Source organism: Choloepus didactylus, chromosome 5 (genome assembly GCF_015220235.1).
Source record: "Choloepus didactylus isolate mChoDid1 chromosome 5, mChoDid1.pri, whole genome shotgun sequence".
NCBI classification, from domain to species: domain Eukaryota; kingdom Metazoa; phylum Chordata; class Mammalia; order Pilosa; family Megalonychidae; genus Choloepus; species Choloepus didactylus.
This window is the reverse complement of record NC_051311.1, coordinates 2,054,478-2,074,683: the sequence shown is the minus strand read 5'-3', so window position 1 is coordinate 2,074,683 and position 20,206 is coordinate 2,054,478. Positions and strand designations below refer to the sequence as shown.

The following is a 20,206-nucleotide window of genomic DNA, read 5'->3' as shown; positions in this document are numbered from 1 at the left end:
TGTCTTTCTCCAGAAATTCCCTGTCTCCCAGAGCAGGCTGCAAGCGCCTCCCGGGCCAGGCGCCCGGAGCCCGGACCGGGTCCCCGTTTCCCTCTTCGGGGCGCTCTCCAACCCTCTGCTCCGGCGAGGGGCTGATCCCATACCCCGAGGCGTTTCTGGGCTCCGTTCTCCCGCCAGCAGCTCGGGCCCCAGGACCGCCGTCCCAGCTCCCAGCCGCCTCTCTCCGGCGCCCTCTCAGATTCCTCTTGGGGGTCGGGGGATTGGGGCCACCACAGGCGCTGAGGGCGGGTCTGGGGTGGCTCAACTGCCTCCGGACTGTAAGAGTTTTACGTGGGTGGTTTCACCTTAACTCACAACTACCCACCAGCTGGATTTTATTATCCCCATTTATCGGTGAGGAAACTAAGGCGGAGAGGTTAAGCTGCCCGGTTTCACCAGCGTGCCTCCGGAGGGCAAGCAGAAAGGCGTGGGAGCGGGCAGAGCACGGAGCGGCTGGGACGCCTTCCTGTTGGGTATCTGTGGGTACCCCTGCGTGGTACCTCTCTTCCCCCTCGTGCCTTGGCGTGTCCTCTCCAGCTTCCCCGCGGCATCCAAGTCTGCGCTTAGCCCTCTGCCTCCAGCAGACCCGCCACGGGGACAGTCCCGTCCGTTCACCCGACGCGGCCGCCAGAGAGGGCAGCGCTCGGGAGGAGCCCTGGCGGGGCGCCCAGTCCTGTCTGCACCCAGAACCCACCTTGCAAGGCCGCGCCAAGCCACGTGGTTTGGTGTGTCCCGACTAATCGCCCGGAGGCCCCACAGAGCCCCGGCACCGGGCGTCAGGCCGACCCCGCATTCCAGGAGGGTGGGGGTGGTAGGGGACCCGGCCGCGAGCGCCCCGAGGACCCGAGGGCGGGGCCGCGAGGGCCGCGGGCGGGGGGCGCTCCCGGGGGCGGGGCGGGGCCGGGGCGCCCCTCCTTCCTCCCGCGGGCAGCGGAGCAGCCCCTGCGCGGCAGTCGGGGCGCCTGAGGGCTGCGGAGCTCCCGCGGCGCGCTGGGCCGCTCCCCTCCCGCCGCTTTCCCCCGGTGCGCGGCCGGCATGGCGTCCAGCGAGGAGGACGGGGCCCAGGGCGGCGCCCCGGAGGCCGGCGAGGAGAGGGAAGCCGCGGGCAAGAGGCGGCGCCGGGGCTGGGCGGCCAGCGTCTGGCTCACCTTCTACAACATCGCCATGACCGCGGGGTACGTGCGCCCCACGGCCTCTTGGCACCCTCGGTTCCCAGCCCCGACAGCGGGAGCGCGTGGGGTAGGCGCTGGGCCGCGGCCGGGGGTGGGACAGCGGTGCCGCGGGGTGGGCGCCCGCGGTGGGCGCGCAGGGTGGGCTCGGGCCGGGGCCGGGGGTGGGACAGGGGGCCGCCTGGGACGGACGCGGGGCCGGGGGACAAGGGTGCGTGCCTGCGGTGGCTGCGGGGTGGGCGCCGGGGGTGGGTCCTTGGGCCGGGGGCAGGCGCGGGGCCCCGGGCGGGGGTGGCAGCCGGGCGCTGGGCATTACCTAATACGGTGCCCAGCGCGGCGCGCGGTTAAGTATAGCCGGGGCCGGAATGCGGGGCCGCCCGGCGCTCTGTCCCCCGCCGTCCCGGAGGACGGGCTTCCTCTGCAGCTGCGCGTCCCGGGGCCGAGCTCCTGCTGTCCATTTCCCCGCGCCTTTTTTTCGTTTTAAATAATAGTGCGTCCCGGAGCTCCTAACTCGGGGGTGAATTTTTAAAACCCTGACTTGGCGGAGCGCGGCACTCGTGGCCAACATGACCGATTCCCGGAGGTCACCGGAGCGCTGTCGCTCTAGGAAGAGGGGCCAAAGGGCCTTCGGGGTCAGCTGCTTTTTGAAACCTGGGGGGGGAGTGCTCTTCCGTGTGCAAATCACGTTGCCTTTTGAAAAAGTCACTTTCTCACTATTGCATGAAGTATTATTAATCTATGCAAATGTGAGGGAAAGTTCAGTATCTTAAACTTTCTCCAGGACCTGTAGAGAAGTGCGGATGACAGAGGTGTGGTAAGTGGGCTGTGCTAGGTGCTTCGCCTGTGACACTAAGAGCAAGCGCGACTCATAAGCAGCAGAGCCCCGTCTGCTGAGAGTTCTCCAGATGCCGCGCGCCCGGCCTGGGAGGCACTTTCCAGGAGTGCCTCATTTTTAGCCCCTCCAGTCCGGCGAGGAAGGCTCGAGTGTTGCCTTTCGCAGGGGAAAAGGCCCCCAAGAGAGGGCCCGAGGTCGCACAGCCAGCAAGTGTCAGAGATGGCTTTCCCCCAGGTGACTCCAGAGCGGGCGCTACACGTGTCCCTGGAAAGAAGGGAAAGCGCCCCGAGCGCCGGCCCGCAGCTGAGGCCAGGCAGCTGCCGCCTCTCCAGGCAGGACGGGCTCTGCTTGGAGGGTCAGTCCAGTCCGGTGAAAAACCTTTGCAGAGCACCTGCCCTCCATCCACTCCCCGTGTCTCAGGCCAAGTCACCGTGTCAAATCGCAAACCCGGGGCCGGTGGTGTCACCCGCACTACCGCGCTACCTGGGGGCTGAGCTGTCGTCAGAGGCCCCGATGCCCGCCCAGCTCCGCCATCCCCAGGCTGCCCCTGGACATTTCCTGCCCACCCAGGGCAGGTTCAAGGCTCTGTCCTGTGTTCTGGCCCTGTATTCTCATCCTTCCCTCCCTCCTGCAAGTGACTGCATTAGGAAGCCCCCTGCCTGTGTTGACAGGGGACCTTGTCTTTTTCATCTGGGTTTTAAGGCCAGGGTAAGGTAAATGGGATGGTCCATGTAACTGATGTCTGGAGGCTTTTAGAGGAGTTGAGATTTGAAGGGGCAGGATGCATGGGTAGAGGGTTAAGAGTTCCAGGGAGAAGTTCTAGGAGCTAGGTGTGAGATGTGGTGAGCCTGGGGGAATTGCTCTTGGTTGAACAGAGGTGGTGTTGGGGACGGTGTGGTGGCAGCTCAGGTGAGAGGTTGTGCTGGTGAAATGGGGACAGAGCTGGACTCGGTGGGGTGGGCAGCCCAGAGTTGCCAACAACCTTTTGATTTGTTTAACTAGTTTGTTTTTTTTAATTTCTCTTTTAGCTGAACTTTAGGGTGTTTATTAAATTTAAAAAGCTTTGAAAACAAAATATTTAGGATATATCAAACGTGTAAAAAACACCTGTCTTTTTCCTTCTTACCTTGCACACGGGAACCTAACTTCCTCAGGTGTCCGAGAGGCTTTTCCTGCCATCCTTATTCATGCAGTCCCTTGCCGCAGCACCAACGGCGTGCCCGGGCCACGCCATACACCACCAGCTACCTGGGCAGCACGCCGTGCTGGTTTGTCGTGTTTATTGTCTGCTGTCCCCGTGGGAGTGGAAGTATTCACTGGGTAGTTCAAGAAGGAAGGAAGGGAGGAGTGGATGCATGCATGCGTATTTTAGAGGATGTAGATACAGTATCTTCTTATTGTATGTACTCCTGTTTTCTCTTAATATCCTAGCAAATATTTCTGTATAGTTTTCATAATTATGCTCTGTGGTTACATAGCACTCTAGAGTTAAGGTACGATGGCCGATTAAATCACGCTCCTGGTGACAGTTTGCTTTTGTTTCTGTTGAATTCATTCCTCGAGATAAATTCCCAGGAGTAGAATTACACCTTTAAAAGATGTAAGAATTTTTATGGTACTTGCTGGTAGCAGATTCTGTGTCCGTGTCCACTCCGTATTAGCTGGTAGACTTGGACCAGTTGTTAAGCACATCACTGACCTTAATCTTCTCATCTGTAAGATTGGAATAACACAGCTACTAATTAGACTATTACAAGGAATAAATGAGATTGTGGGGGGCTCAGCGGGGCCCCAGGCACACAGTGGACGCTCAGAAATGCTACATCCTCTGCCTGGTGGTCACTTTAAAAAGGCACTTCCTGCAGGACGAGGAACTGTTCGAGAGAGTTCCCAGTACTCGTGGGATGACTTCACAGCGCACCACACCCCAGGCTCGGGCAGGACCTTCTGATTATGTGTGTACTTTTCCCAAAAGTTCAGTAATAGCCATATGTTTTATTGCCGATTGATATTCCATTGTACGGAGCTATCTATTGACAGACTCTTGGGTTGTTTCCAGTTTTGGACTATTAGAACTAAAGCTTTGCACATTTAGGTACAAGTCTTTGTGTGGACACTGCTTTCATTTTTCTTGGGTAAATACCTAGGAGTGGCAAGGCTGGGTCGCCTGGTAGGCACATGATTAATTTCTTAAGCAACTGTCAAACTTTTCCAAAGTGGTTCCCACCAGCTGAGTTCCCGGTGCCACACGTCCTGGTCAGCACTGGGTGTGATCAGTCTTTATAATTTTAGACGTTCTGGTAGGTGTATTGTCATACCTCACCGTGGTTTTAATTTGCATGACTAATGGTGCTGAGCAGCTTTTCAAGTGCTAACTTGCCAGTTGCATATCTTCTTTGTACAGTGTCTGTTTAACTTGTTTGTCCTTGTTTGAGAGGTTGTGTGTTGTCTCATTGAGCTTTCAGAGTTCTTTATACACGTCCTTTATCAGATGTGTGATCTGCAGATACTTCTCTCAGTCTGTGTCTTTGCTTTTCATCCTCTTAACAGTGTCTCCAAAGAGCAGAAGGTTTCAATTCTGAAGTCCAGCTTATCAGGATGTTTTTTCTTTTATGGATTTTCAGCCTACCTCTTCCTGGGCATGGGTGCCCACATGCACTAACTTGCAATACGCGTTTCTTGGCTGCAAACAAAAGTCTACATTTGGTCTTGGAAAGGACGTTTGGGATGTCAACAAGCAATATATGAAAGTGCAGACTGCATGAAAGCCGAAGACCATCCCTGGTGCACACCTCCAAGTGGTAAAGAAGGGGCGAGGAAGTTAGAATACCCTCCCTTTCAATAACTTAAACTAATGGAGCTCGGCAATGACCATCGATGACTGCTAACATCACAAAAGTGTAGGACAACAGGGACTGTGCACGCCTTATAGAAGTACACAACACGACCTGTGCTTCACCTTTGCAGAAGATCCCACCTGAATCTGGTCAAGCCCTGAGAACTAACTAGCAATTTACAGGAAATACAAAGCACAGAACGTAATAAATGTTGTGTGGATGTTCAGTTAGCAAATTCCAGGCTGTGGTTAACTCTACAGGACAAACAGCCCAGTATCTCCAGCAGATAAATTGCAAGAAAAAGAAAGGGAGGAGGAGAGAAAAAGACAAAGAAAGAGAGGGAGAAACTTGTAGATAAAAGAGTCATAAAAGATATATCAACTAATTATAACGTAGGAAACTTATTTCAGTCGTTTAAAAATATAAGGAGACAATTGAGGAAAATTGCACCCAGATGGGCTGTTTTGTGATATTACAAAATTATTGTTAATATTTTTACATCAGATAGCATTATTGTAGTTATGTTTATTAAAAACAATCCTTTTCTTTTAGAGATACAGAATGAAACTTTGATGATGACTGGGATTAATTCAGAATAATCTGGGGAGAGGGCTCAGGAAGGAGGCAGGTGACTAGGGGTCTGGATGAAACAAGAGTTTACGTAAGAAGATTACTGAAGCTTGGTGGTTGGCATGTGGGGATTCATTGTACCATTCTCTATGTATTTAAAATTGTTTATGATAAAAATATTTAGAGTGTAAATTTTTTTAAAAAAAGGAGGTGTAAGTGTAGATAAGGTAGTTCTTCGTGGAGCAGGTGATTTCCAAGAAATCTCAGGAGGCAGCTGGAGGCCAGAGCTGCTCCTTCAGCCAGGTCCGGGTGGGTGGCTGCAGGCAGGTGGCAAGAGAAGACGGCCGCTGGGTCGGGGTTGAGGGCATCGATGTCACCTGCCTCAGTGCACTTGAGTCCCCAGGAACACCGATCAGCCAGCTCCCAGGCACTGCCCCTCGGGGAAATACAGGTGAGGTTCAGGGAGCCTCTCCTCACGCACTGCCTCAGCCTCAGTGTGTCACCTTGTGTGCTGGGCCTTTCTGTTTAGATCACCTTTTATCTCTCTGCCTCCTCTATAAATTTGTACACGACCGTTCCCTGGGGAGTTCTTTGTTTCCCAGCCTTCTTGAGGCTGCCCCATCTAACCCCATCTAGATGCAGGATCACTGCCTTCAGAACTTTCTAGAGCAACACTTTAACAAAGCCTCGGAACATAAATTTATGCCAGTTTAATCATGCGTCATGTTGAGGGGCAGGTACTTGGAGCTCGTGAAATAAGGGGTGCTTTCTTAACCTGGAACTCATGGCCGCGGCCCTGCAACTCACACCCGTGGAAGCTCATCTAATGCCTATTTTTCCCATGAGACCCATCCCAGCCTCCTTGTGCTTACAAACACTAGACAGCACCTCGGCACTACGTGTGGGCCATTTTAAACAGCAAAATCACCAACAAGAAGCGCAAAAATTCAAAGAATGTGGCACTAAGTAGACCATGCGAGGACACTGGGCACACTAGGAGAGCTGCAACCAGGAGGCAGAGCCGGGAACGGGCACCTTGTGCAACTCAGTGTTTTCGCCACTCTGCTCATGTCTGCAAATACTGATTTGGGGACTACAAATCAATCTCAGCGAGTAGGCAAATTCAGAAATACAGAACTGGCAACCACTGAGGGTCAACTGCATGTCTTGTTATAACACCACTCTGTTGTGTCCAAACACTAATTTAAGAGTTCCTTGAAGCAAGACCTATGCTATTTGTCTCTCATTCCCCAGCATCCAGCACAGCCTTGGCTTAGTGATAAATGTTACACCTGAGAATGAATGGAGGAATGCGTGAATTAAGCAGGGAAGCAAGACTCTTCTACATGTGGAACACGTGTTTACTTTTAACAAAGAGAGCCTGTTTTACCAAGGACCGAGTGTATCCATTTGGGTTCATATAACAAATAGTCCTGGTGTATTTTAAAGAAGCAGAACTTCCCAGTAAAGAATTCCTGATTGCTTTGGGGATTTTTTGGTTTGCTATATTACAATTACTAAACCGATGGATGAAAGGTGGAGCGAGGGTAAAGCTGGTTAAACGTAGGGCCCTGAGAGAGACTTTCCTGTCATCCTAGGCAGGAAGAGGAAGGGAGCTCAGTTAGCTCCCGGCCACGTTTTTGGAAGAACAGATCAGATCGGAATAGAGGGTTCCACGGTCCTTTCTGTTTATTTTATTTCAAACAGGTAGTGTCTGTGGGATCAGTGTGATCCTCTCCTAGTTGGTTCAACACTGCCACCTAGGGGGCCACGAGAGATTGGTAATATAATGCGGGGATCGAATTTTTGTATAATGATATTAAAAACTGTAGAGATCTTGCCTTTTATGTGAATCCTTGGATGAATTCTTTGGTAGGTTAATAACTACCTCTCAAATTCATCTTTTATAAAAATCTGAACTGGATTTGCCTGAAAAATAGAGAACTGTGTAGGAAAAATGCAAAATGGAACATCTTTTTAAGCTTTTCATTTTCTTATCAGAAGTACGGGGACCTGAACTTTGGGGACAATGACGTCACAAGCACGTCAGCCGTGTGCAGGATTTGGGGTTAGTCCCCATCGTTGCTGAGTGCACCTGTGGGGTGTGAGGTCGGGGTGGAGGGCAGTGAGAAGCGCCCAGGGTGGGTCAGGAGGCCTCAGCTCTATTTTGGGCTCTCAGGGCAGTAGCTTCATGTCTCTGAGGATGAGGATTTTTCTCTCTGGAAGCAGTGTCCTCAGGCATGTTTGTTTGTTTATTTATTTTTATTTTTTTAAAAATTACTTTATCAAATAAAAAAAACATTTCCAAACAAAATAAAGCAAAGCAACGGGAAAAACAAATATCCTGAAATAGCTTCATTCCTTCCAAAATACTCCTACTGTACCAAAAGAAAATTAACGAACCATAGTCACACCTGAGCATTCCCATCTCATTAAGATCACTCTCATTATCTTGTGTGTTCTTATTAGATTATCATTCCCCCTTTCCTAGCTGCTCCAGACGTTTTGTTTTAGATAGCACCCTACTGCTGGTGAAAGTACTTACCATATGTTTTTACACGTCTTCTGTAATTCACACACAGGGCACTGCCCCCTGCTAGTATCTCAGGGCACAGAGAGCCAGGCCACAAGCAGGTGTTTTCAGAACATGGGCTGAGCTCGGCCGAGGGCCGAGGGCCGTGTGACCCGTGTCTCGGACACAGAAAGAGTGCTGGTTGTATGTGTGTTGGGTCTTCGTCACCGGTAGAGCTCCACTTCGGAGTCGGAATTCTCTCCCACATTCACCGGCTCCTCCTCAGGATTTTGGGGGGTGGGGGTGCCTGGGAGCCCAGGTGTCCAGCCGTTCCTCGTGGTTACTCTTGCGTTTTCGTCCATTTCAGTCTGGAATCCTCAACAGCCATTTGCCCATTTCCTCAGTGTTGTTTCGTTCAGTTAAAACTGTATGACTACTTAGGCATAAATCTGTTTAACTGGACACTTTGGCGACTCTGATCCCTAAGCTACTGATTGCCATGGTGTATCATTATTAAAGGCTAAAAAGAAGTTGCGGAGGAGGCAACTGTTTACAAAGGGCTTTTACACTTGCTAGGGAAAACGGAAGAATGACCTCTCCTCAGGTGAGAAGCCCACCACAGAGTCTGCACTGAACATACAAATGCAAGTTGAACAGTGAGGGCAGGTGTGCTTTTCCTTTCTTAAAAACAAACTCCTTGAAAACAGGCTCATATCTGATCTGTACATGCTCCTTCTGTGGCACAGAAATTGTTTTTATTTAGTGAGAACTATGTAAATATTAACTGAGATTCTTATTAAAGATTTCTATTTATACTTTGTAGACCTATATATAATTTTATATTTATATGAAGTACGTATTTATTCACACAGTTTTTGACAGCTTTTTACCTCAAGGTACTTTTATATAATTATTAAATGCTTTTTGATCACCTTTTGGGTATATAAACCTAATCTCTTCAGTCTGTTGGTTTATTTGCTGGAACCAAAAATAGTGGACACTTTTTTATATTTGTATGCTGTTATTCTCCATTATATTCTCTTCATCAGGGTCAGCATAAGAAATAATGTTTCTCATTATTACCTGTGTTTTTTTTAATAAAATAGAATAATGAACTGAGAGCATGATAAAACAGACATGTTGCTACTTTGTCAATTATAGCACTTCAGAAAGTCCAGTGGTATTAATTTTGATAGAATTTTGTAAACTACTTTTATTTTCCCTAGGTGGTTGGTTCTAGCTATTGCCATGGTACGTTTTTATATGGAAAAAAGAACACACAGAGGTTTATATAAAAGTATTCAGAAGACACTTAAATTTTTCCAAACATTTGCCTTGCTTGAGGTAAGTCTTCAATCATGCTATTTTTCCGTTGTTGTAATACTGATTTGAAAATGTATTTGTTGGGCCGAATCCATCCAATTTTGCTGGTTACATACCACCTGTGGATTGATTTAATGCCGTGGTAACTGGGATTTCTTTTGTTTTATGCTATTGACCTGTGATTCTTTTTTGTTTGCTTACAGATAGTCCACTGCTTACTTGGTGAGTGTGCTTAATTTTTGATGTGCTTAGTAAACTGCCCTTCAGGCCACAGCTGACCTGTGTATCTCTTTAAGGAATTGTGCCGACATCTGTGCTCGTGACTGGGGTCCAGGTGAGCTCCAGGATCTTCATGGTGTGGCTTGTCACCCACAGCGTGAAACCCGTAAGTGGCACACACTGTCTGTGCAGCACACAGGAGGGCTTTTAGGCCACAGGAACCTAAAACATTAGCACACGTGTGTTTCAGGAGGCAGGGCTACGGGACAGAAGGACTGGGTTGTAGTGCCCATGGGATCGGACACTGGCGTAGGGCTTGAATAGCGTGACTTCAAAACTCGAGCAAAACCAGACTGGCGTTTTGTGATTTTAAAAACTAATATCCCTCCTCTGTCAAATAGCTAACTGAACATCTTCTTTTCTGGGGAAGTCAGGTGTGTTCTCTTTGATTATATCTTATAGTCGGTTTAAGCAGTTCATTTCTTGTCATCTAGCAGTGAGTATTGTCGCAGCAGACATAGAAGGTAACGGAGCTTCTGCAGACCTGAGCAGATGGAAAAGGCCACGCTGGCTGTTGGCAGGGTTAGCCTGAGGGGAAACAAGGGAAAATAAGCACATTTCCTGGAGCATGTGGGGCAGAGCTGGGCCAGGCTAAGGCTGCGCCTCTTGGATGAGGCCCCCCAGGCTGACTGTGCCGAGGCGCCGTCAACTCGGGGCAGAAACACCCCCAGGCCTGCCCTCTGGCCTTCTCGACAGCCTTCTGTCTCCTGTCTGTGCAAGGACAGATGTCTGGCCCCATCCCTTCCTCTCTGCCTGCACTGGTCACTAATCTCGGCCACGTCCTGCTGGATGTGTGGACCCCCGCCTGGGGGCAGCTCCCTGACCCCCCACCCTTGCGACTTCAGCCCCTGTCCCTAAGCAAGGAGGACGCCACACAGGAGCCACACTGTGTGCTCATTAGGATGGCCCAGCAGGTCAGACGCAGAGCACAACCAGGACAGAGTAAGAGAGCAGCTGCAGACAGCAGGTGGCTGCACCAGCTGGGCTCCAACCTCAGGAAGGAGAGATGATGATGGGGTGGTCCCCGGTACCCAGAAGCCGGGAGTTAGAGAGCCCGGGCCGCTGGTCCTGGAGGGAGAACTGGGTCCTCGGGGTCTCCACCTGTCCACCTGGAGACAATGCCGTATCTCTTCTGACAACAGCTCCCCCTGGCACCCGCCACCATCACCCTTTCACAAATTCAGCCACTGTTGATCGGGTGGTTTCTGTACACGTGACATTGGCTCGTTCTGGATCCACAAAAACAAACAAGGCAACCCTGGCTCCCGGGCACTGGTCGGGCATTTGGGCAGGCCAGCGTGGAATCATTCAGCAGACGGCGCTGTGCCCCTGTTCCCGGCTAGACCCTGGGCCGGGGAGATGGCCATTGGCCATTCAAACCAGGTTCCAACCACGCAAGCCTGGAGCTGGGAGGGATGTGGAGCAAGCAGCCACACAGGTATTCATTTAGTTATGCTGGTGCTACTTGCTGAAAGGAGAGCCGGGCACGCAGTGTGGTACACCTGGGTGCCTGTCTCCCTGGGGAGAGGAAGGTGGCCTTTCTGAGGAAGGAACATACCTATGCTGACACGAGGTAGCCAGACACATGTTAGCACAAATTGGCAAGCGTTATGCTGCACACAGAGTACTGTGAGAACAACATAGGTGAGCAGTTATCTCTGCTCAGGGTGAGAAGGGCTTTGGGACCAGTTTTCTGGAGACCTGATGTTTTTGCCAGGTCCTGAAGGATGAGAGGGAGTTTGGGGGGGGGAAGTAAGGAGAATAATGTTCTGATTATAGGGAACTGCATATACAAAGACACAAACGTTCAGAGCATGTTCTGGAAATAATGCAGAGTTTGGTGTTGGTAGAGAAAGGTGTAGTGGAGGGATTGAGTGATTGCAGATGAAGTTGCAGACATTTTTACCTAGGATGGTGAAGACCCTCAAAGATCAGGTCAAGTGTTAGGATTTTTAAGTGATAGAAATAGCTGATTCCAATTTGTTTTCTGTTTGTTTGCTTCTTTGTTTTGTTTTTAAGAGGAAATTGCCATCCATGAGGTAGATCAGAAGTGGAGACTATTTAGAAGGCTGTCCTGGGCTGGTGTTTGGGATGAGAGAGAAGGGCCCAGGGTTGGAAAGAGTAGCCCAGTTCCACAGCCAGAGCTCAGTAGAGGCTGTGACACGATGGCTGATGGGAAGGAGGAGGGAAGGGCGAGTTCCCGGTGGGGTGGAGGGCGAGGCAGGGAGATCAGTAAGTATCTGACCACTCCTGTACAAGGGACAAGTTTAAGTTTCATAGTGAGTTATGGGACAGTGACTGTGGTACATTTCCTGTATTGCCTTAAATTTCCAACCCTAACATATCCCATTACAATGGAAGCTAAATAAATAACGAGAGTGGAGTATCGTTGCTGAGCGGCACTCTCGGGGCTGGGAGACAGTGGGGTGTCTTTGTGCTTCTGCAGATTCAGAACGAGGAGAGCGTGGGGCTCTTCCTGGCCGCGTGGACGGTGACGGAGATTACCCGCTATTCCTTCTACACATTCAGACTTCTCGACCACCTGCCGTACTTCATTAAATGGGCCAGGTGGCGATGCCTCGCAGTTTAGTTTCTCCCACCCCGTGCATGCCCGTTGTGTGTCTGGAGCTGGCTGCGGGGAGCTGGAATCTGCGTGTTGGCCCACGAGGCCGGGCTGCTGTGCCTTGGATGTCAGCCGTGTTCAAAGTTGCCCTCTAACCGCTTCCTTTAACCATCCGGGATGAGGCATGTTAGTGTGTATTTTGAGTGGCGTCAGTGCAAGGCAAGTTATATTACTGTCTTTTAATGACCTCTGAATTGGTAATTTTCCTTGGAAAGCATCAAATATGTTTTTGGATTTATATTAAATAACTGTGCCAAAAATATGGCATAATATCATGATTTAAATTTTAATGTTCAATCTTTCCACTATTTTTAGTATCTTATTTATACACAATACCAATTTTTTTTGCATTAGATCTCAGAGATAGACTTTAATTCTTTAAAGTCAAACTTTATTTGAAATTGTATTTGGGATTTGGACTGAATTATATTTCAAGAACTTTAAATATATCTATCCTAAAGTCAGATTTTTAAACAAGTTTTCATTGTGGCATTATATACACAACACAAATTTTCACATTTCAACCATTTCACGTGTACAGTGCGGTCATATTAATTACATTTATAATATTGTGCTAACACTAGAACCATCCACGACCACAGCGTCTTCATCACCCCAGACAGAAACTGTGCCTGTTTCCCCAGCCTTCCTCCAGCTCCCAACGTGCAATCTACTTTCTGTCCTTTTGAATTTGCTAAAGCAACATTTTTTAAAGCAAACTATTGTGTTTTTTCTCCAGTTGTTTGAATTCTTTGAGTAACTTGACATTTTACAAAGTCCCGTTTTGAGTGCAGATCACAGCCAGTGTAGATGTGCTCACTGCATTCTCTGCATCGCGGTGGCAGTGACAGCAAGCAGAGCTGGGTGTCTGGTCGCGGGTGTGGACAAAGCGGAGTCTGTCCTTGAGGCGAGGGGCCGGAGACAAACGCGATTGGGTGCGGCAGCCAGGGGCAGTGAGGGCGAGGGCACCCCCAGTTGGGGGCCAAAGCCAGTTTTCTGTCGTATGTGTTTTCTTTTCATTCTTAAGCTTTTTGAAATGACTGAGGTGATCAGTGTGCATTGTGCCAAGTCCACACTGTGCAGAATCCACAAACAGGGCGAACTGCTGGTTCTGCTCCTGCCCCCGTCCCCTCCCCCAGAGCCTGACGGTTTGGGGAACCTCCGCCCAGACCTTTCATGCAAACCGAACTCGGAGAACCCAGGTGTGAGTCCTTCACCTGTAGGTGGGGCCGTGTCACACCTGCTGTGTGTGTCCCGGTGCACGAGCTGCTAGAATCTAGGTTCCCATCTCGCAAATCATGCTGGCTCTGTATTTCTGTTATTTTTTAGGACTCGCATCTTTATGGTAATGCATTCTTAGCTTGTTTGAGGAAGATCCTTCCTGAGTGCCAGACCCGGGCTAGGTTCCCAAGTTCTGGAGGCCTGGCGTTAGAAAACAGTGTTACTCCTTTTTCATTACGAACGTTTTTACATGTTCAAGTATAGTAAACTAGAATATGTAAATAAAAAGAAGGTAAAAAGCTTTTAGATTACTTATCCTAGAAGGCAAGGATAATCATTATTAATTGTGTTACATGTTCTTCGACTTGTTTATAGCCTCTTGCTCCTTTTTAGGCACCTGTGGCTTACATTTGACATATAAAGTGCTTTAAAGCTACCGTTCGGCTCAGCCGCCTGTCCTAGGCAGGCTGCACTGCCTTTCCACGTGTCTGGTTGGTTCTTGCTCGGGCTGCTCACCTCAGGGGTGGGCCTCCTAACGGTGTCGGTTTGGGACGTAGCTGCACTAACTCCAGAATGCGGGCAGTGCCACATGGGGTGCCCCCAGCCTCCGGGGCCTCTGGAGACTTTAAAAACGCTGGTTTGCGCCTGCCGCATTTACCAAGTCTGCTTGCAGGAGACGGAAGGGTGCACGGAGAACGCAGCTCTGGGCCACTGGCCTTGGGCATTTGCCAGTCTGCCTTCGGATGCATCTGCATGTCTTGAACTTTTGGAAAACCTGAAAACCTGCCAGAGCATGTTTGCATTTGCGGTTTAGAAAAATTGCAGTTTGTCAATTGCCTTATTGTTAATAAGGTGTTATAAAATCTTTCGACTTGGAAATGCATTTGTTAACATACTTCATCATGTCAATTAATCATAGTCATTAATAATTATGTTTTGTGTCAAATATCTTGACGATCCCAGGTATCCAAATATATTTACCAACCCTATTAAATAATCTCAAATAATACTTGCATTTATGTTTAAATGTTGTAGCTGTTATTCTAAAATAAGACTCCCTTGAATAAAGGCTTCTTATTTATAAATAGTTTGGCTTACTGGGATGCTCTGAATCCTGATTCTATTTATATAATTGAAGTAAATGTTCCTGGAAAACGTGTCCCCAAATTAGGTGGTTGTATGTTGAGTTAATGCTTTCATATTAATTTCCATTTTAACTTCAAAAATGTAGTCTGACCAAAAAATTTTAGGGGACAATCAGGAATGTTCACAGAAGACTGTATCTTTATCTGAGTATAGCTGATGAGCACTTAAATCTCCCATAATTGCTGTCAGAACCTAGAGACAGTGAACAACTCACAATCTTTTTAAAGTGCATAGAAAGTCAAATAAATGATATAATTGTTCCCATTTCATTAAAAAATTTCACTGGCTTTAAGGCTTTAAACTAGTTAATTGTAGGAGTACTAGACTATGGTGTTTTTTTTTTCCCATTAAAGGACAATGTTACCCCCAAAATTATATATAACCTTACAAGACTGTTGAGAAAGTGGGGGTCTCTCCCAGGCCAGGGGGTATAGTCAGGGAAGGCAGAGCGTCCATTCTTCTTTTTTAGCCAGTTCATCTAGTTTAGTAAATAATCCCGCCCCTCTCCCAGGCTCTTATCCTAGTACATCCTTGGCACTCAGGCATAAGATGATTTTGAAGTTGTCTCCAAGCTCCTATGATAACTAATTTGATTTTCTTTACAAATATTTCATAATGCCAGCAAAATGATTAAGTAAAATATAGAAAAATTTGATTCCTTTCTTTTTCCATCAAAATTGTGACCTTAATTTTCTGTGGCAACCGTTATTAGTAACAGACTTGCAGAAAAAAACATTTTCTTTGAAGGAGAACTGAGTTGTCATTGGCCCTTTGGGCTCCTCCTGCTGGCAACCCACCCGGATGTGGGGTCTCCCCAGCTGTGGGCTCCCACCCAGATGTGAGGTCCCCCAGCTGTGGGCATGAGCGGTGCCTGCCTTTCTTCACCTTAGAAAACTTGCTACAGGACAAGTGAACAAGTTCTGCTTTTGGATTTGGAATCTGACTTCCTCAGCTCCACTTTAAACGGCTCCTTCTGTGCGGGGCTTCAGCCAGTGATTTGCCTTCCTGGTTTTGCTACGAGGCAGTTTCAGTCGAGATGTCATTAGTCGTCACGGCTGCTCTAGGAGTGGAATCAGCTTTCTGCATACGAGTCATTGTCTTTACATTAGTAACCACTAACAGTATTCCAAACGGCTCTTAATAAGAATGGCTTTGGTAATTTCAAGGTTTCAATATAAAATTAGGATCAAAACTGGTCTTTTTAAGCACAGCATTGATCAGTAAATGACTCGTGTCAGGGAAAAAAATCCATCAGTACCAGCCCATGTGTCGAAGAAGTTACCTTTGTGATACTTAAAAAAAAAAAACAAAAAAAAAACCACTACATCTGTTTTTTAAAATGCATATGTCAATACTGTAAAATGTTTTCTTATTTTATCAAGAGCCTGCCATTTATGGAAACTGCTATGAGAAAAGGATGATAATCAAATTAATAAGTGAATGATTAAAGTAGAAAAAATTGACCTTCTTATGTGAAGTTATTGTAATATGGATAGGAAAGGGATTTTTTAAGTCTTTATAGAGTAGTAGCAAAAGAACTGTGACATAAACCCCAATAATTATTACTGAAAAATAATTCTCTGAGGTTTTTCTTTCCCCAGATATAATTTTTTTATCATCTTATACCCTGTCGGAGTTGCTGGTGAACTTCTTACAATATATGCTGCCTTGCCATATGTGAAGAAAACGGGAATGTTTTCAGTAAGACTTCCCAACAAATACAATGTCTCTTTTGACTACTATTATTTCCTTCTAATAACCATGGCATCATACATACCACGTAAGTATTTATTAGTACCTTGACTTAATTTATGAAAGAGTTTGGGAAAGGATCATAATTATAAGCTAGTTTAGTAGGCAAGGAGAAAAATATAGAAATAATTGCTTACCAATACATTGAAACCTCTTATTCCAGCCTACAGTTATTCATAACTAGAAATCATTGAAAGGGGAGTGAGTCAGTAGACTTTTCACTAGTTAGGAGAGAAAAGAACAAGTAAAGTAATATGCAAGTAATTGCTTTCTCGAAATTGGTTAAAAATAAGCTTAGTATGATTTATTTTTTAAAGAAATGAAAGCATGCATCAGTGAGCATTTAAAAATATTTAGAATTGTGTAACTGAATATAAACATTCTCTCCAAAAAAAAAAAAAAGTTCAGCTCATTTCTTTCCATTAAGTATATACTTGGAAAAGTCATCTAGAAGTACTTTTTAGTCTTATTTGTGCTGCTCTACGTGCTTGAAAATAATGAAGCTGTTTTCTTAAAATATTTTCAGTAATGCGACTCCTCACCTTTCAGAAGCTGCCAAGGGCTGGGGAGGTTTCACCCACTTCATTTAGTTACAGCAATATAGCTGTTGCCAGACTTCCATAGTCACTAGCAGGAAGTATGAGGGGAAAGCAAGACTATTATTTGCCCTTCTCAATAAAATTAAGAGACTTTGAAGTCAGTGGGGAAAAAAGGAAACAAGGAAAGCTGATGGCCTCTGAAGTCCGCGTGGACACAGGATATGACAGATGGCCTCTCGAGGGGGTGGCATAAAACCGGCCAGCCCCTGAGGGCTCCACCCTTTAGGGAGTCCCAAGTTAAAACCTGCCGTGAGCCCCCCGGGTGGCTGTCCCTGGCCTACGAGCCGAGCCGCGCGCTCTCCCGAGTGGTCCGGACCCCAGCGCAATCCCGTGGATCCCGCCCGCCAGCCAGGCCGCTGCGGACCAGGGAGAGGAGGCGGCTGCTGAGGGTCCCCGGGGCGCAGCCACTAGGCGGGGCGACCCCTGCCCCTGCAGCCCCGCAGCCTTCACGTGGGCCCCGGAGGCGGCGGAGCAGGGAGCGGGCCTGAGCCGCAGACCCTCTGCGCGCGGGCGGCCGCAGCTCGGTCCTCCGGCGGGTCTAGGTTCTCCGCCGCGCTGGGGCCGGGGTCGGTGCCCGTCACGCGCGCGCCTCCCAGGGACGGCGCCGCGTGTGCTGCCCACGGCTCATCGCCGCCCTCGGGCGAGGCCTAGTGCCCGCGCCGGGCTCCGCTGCGGGGCGCGCGACGGCCCTGTGCCCGCCGGCCGGGGACGCGGACTCCCTGCGTGGGTGGGCGGGGGCGGCCCCGGGAGGGCCCGGGGGCTCCTGCTGGGGCCCTGTGCCGGCGTCACGCAGCGCCCCCCACGCAGGGTACCTCCACGAAGCGCCCCCTCCCTTCTAAACTGCGTCCCGCCCCTCGCCCCGGGACCCCTGGAGCCCCATCCACGTGGTCGTGGTCAGTGCGGACGGGGCACCCACAGGCGCGCGCAGGGCCCCCGGGGGGCACGGCAGGGGCGGCAGGTGGGGCTCCAGGGGCAGCCTCGCGGGGTGGGGCGCGCAGCCCCCCTGGCCTTTAGGGGGGCCTTTAGAACCAGGCACTGAGGCTTCCTGCGAAACCAGCAGCAGAACGTTCCGCACCTGGGGCGTGCGCGTCGGTGCCGCGGGGAGGCCGTGGTGGGCGCTGCACTTACTCTCCAACTTCCCCGCGCTCCGCGGGTGCTCGTTTCACGGATAAATCATTTCTTGCAATAGCTTATTTTTCTTTCTTTCTTTTTTCTTTCTCCTATGAAGTGTTTCCACAACTCTATTTTCATATGTTGCGTCAAAGAAGAAAGGTGCTGCATGGAGAGGTGATTGTCGAAAAGGATGATTAAACGATCCGTGCAAACAAGGTGCTTTTCCACGATATCCAGGACCCTATGAGTCCAATTTTAATAACAAGAAAAAACAGCTCCATGACGTGTCGTGGATTGTACTGTTTCTTAAAGTATACTATGAGATGCGTGGTAGTTGCCAGAATTTGTCTTCACATGTGCCAGATCCGTTTTCCACAAGAGCCGTGCAGATATTATAATTCCTTGATATATGTTGATCGTTAAGACAAAATTTGGTTGTATAACGTGGGAAAAAATTTCGCTAACTTTGTTGAAGTTTTTGCAGCCTTTGTGCAAAGCTTTTTAAATCGATATTTAGAAATTAGTTTAATGATTTAACACTATGAAACCTTCCAGTGATACTTAGGTGATCTTTATAAATGAGAGTAAATACAAAATTGTAATTACCCGTGAAAAATGTATTGGTATTTCTTGAACCCGGGGTCTATTCTTTCAGCTTCTAAGACTGCACTGATAATTAGGATGAATTTTTGGAAGCATGGACATCTTTTGCTATGGCAAACTTTGGACATTGATTAAGGAGCAGCATAAGACAAACAAAAACATCCAAATAGATGTCACAATTGGGAAGCCTTTTTGGGAAATAAGCCTAGGCTGTTGACATTACTCACGCCACTAAGAAAATGTATTTTTATTTAGATTAACCACTCAAGGACAGTGTTTTCGAAGTTAACTTAAGGGGTCAGAAAGAATATAGGCATATACTTTCCCCCACTTGTAACAATGTAACAACCTGGGGTCTGCACATCCCGCTGTCCCCAGACCCTTGGCTGAGAAAGGCTGACAACACCATGGGGTCCTCTCAGGAAAGTCAGGTCACAAGCGTCCCTTGTGGCACTTAGGAGACTAAAAGTTTTGGGGTGTGATCTAGAACAGTCTCATTTCCTTCGGAATTCCATGTGTAGCAAAAAGTCCCTTGATAAAGCCCCTCTCCACATGTTCAGTAGAAAGATACACGGGGGTTCTTTACCGCCACTTTCTTTCGTAAGGATGTCCTTCAAAAATGTTCCGCCTGCAAGAAGGGGTGCTCGTTCACTGGTGAGTTTTGAGAGAATATTAAACATGTGACTTCAAAGGAAAATAAACTTATTTACTATAGATATGTGGGTATAATTCTGACTTTCAGTGTTCTGTATTGTTTACATTTACATTCAACATGTAATATATTACATGTTTCAAAATCATTTGTTTTGTGTTACCACCTACTTTTCAAATTTTTTCACATAGTAATGTGTAATTCAGAATATTTTTGGCAAATGATTTTATTCTAAATAACTTGATATTAAAAGGTGCTATGTCTTATATTTTACATTACATGTTAAATATGCCCTATGCAGCTGAATGTTTTAATGAGCAATATGCATTAGATTACAAATTCCCACAGTAGCAGCGTTAATTTTTGTACTTATGCTATTGCTCAGTTTTTCATCCTGAATTTGTATATGGAAGAAATTTTCAGGGGGCTTTTCCCTTTGGTGACAGAGCATAAGAAGTTCACCTGTTTATCTTTTTGGAAGCCTGACTTATGATAAATATTTTAAATCTGATTCCTAAAATAATTTGCAATAATTCAACTTTTACTCGGTTCAAGCAGCTGTGATGCTCGTTTTTCTTTTAACTTGTAGAGTATCTTGATTAACTTTAATAAAAATGAGAAAGCATCAAACTATTGGATAACCTATATTAAGAGCTTGAAAGTACATCTAAACTTCACATTTAGTTTATCTGCAATATCTTCTATTCTAAACCAGTTCAAGGCTGTCACTCGTGTAGAACATGCAGTGCTAAAAGCTTGATGCCTAAAAGGGAAAGTAGGTGAAATTCCTTTGCACTCGCCTTCTTTTGAAGCTCTCCCTGTGTGCCTTGGCTTCCCTTTCAGGAGGCAAGTCAGGGTTGAGCTAAATAAAACCCGAGTTCATCAGCCCTGTAGAATCTGGCATTCGAAAAACATATGCCAAGAAATTTTGGT

At 47.8% G+C, this 20,206-nt stretch overlaps 1 protein-coding gene across 1 annotated transcript; it reads left to right on the top strand.

Moving 5' to 3' along the window:
- The first annotated feature begins 1,009 nt into the window (after window positions 1–1,009).
- HACD1 (3-hydroxyacyl-CoA dehydratase 1) lies at window positions 1,010–19,336 on the top strand. The gene is made up of 7 exons (XM_037837659.1): window positions 1,010–1,214; window positions 9,189–9,306; window positions 9,489–9,507; window positions 9,582–9,670; window positions 12,011–12,132; window positions 16,156–16,334; window positions 18,134–19,336. The coding sequence occupies exons 1-7, from the start codon at window positions 1,075–1,077 to the stop codon at window positions 18,214–18,216; spliced, it is 750 nt and encodes a 249-aa protein (XP_037693587.1). The 5' UTR covers window positions 1,010–1,074; the 3' UTR covers window positions 18,217–19,336.
- Window positions 19,337–20,206: the final 870 nt, after the last annotated feature.

Bases quoted from the DNA above. Each gene is read 5' to 3' on its own strand.
- HACD1 (XM_037837659.1), top strand. From the start codon at position 1,075: ATGGCGTCCAGCGAGGAGGACGGGGCCCAGGGCGGCGCCCCGGAGGCC. The intron at 9,671-12,010 runs GTAAGTGGCACA...GTGCTTCTGCAG, and splicing joins TCACCCACAGCGTGAAACCC to ATTCAGAACGAGGAGAGCGT. The intron at 12,133-16,155 runs GTGGCGATGCCT...TTCTTTCCCCAG, and splicing joins TACTTCATTAAATGGGCCAG to ATATAATTTTTTTATCATCT.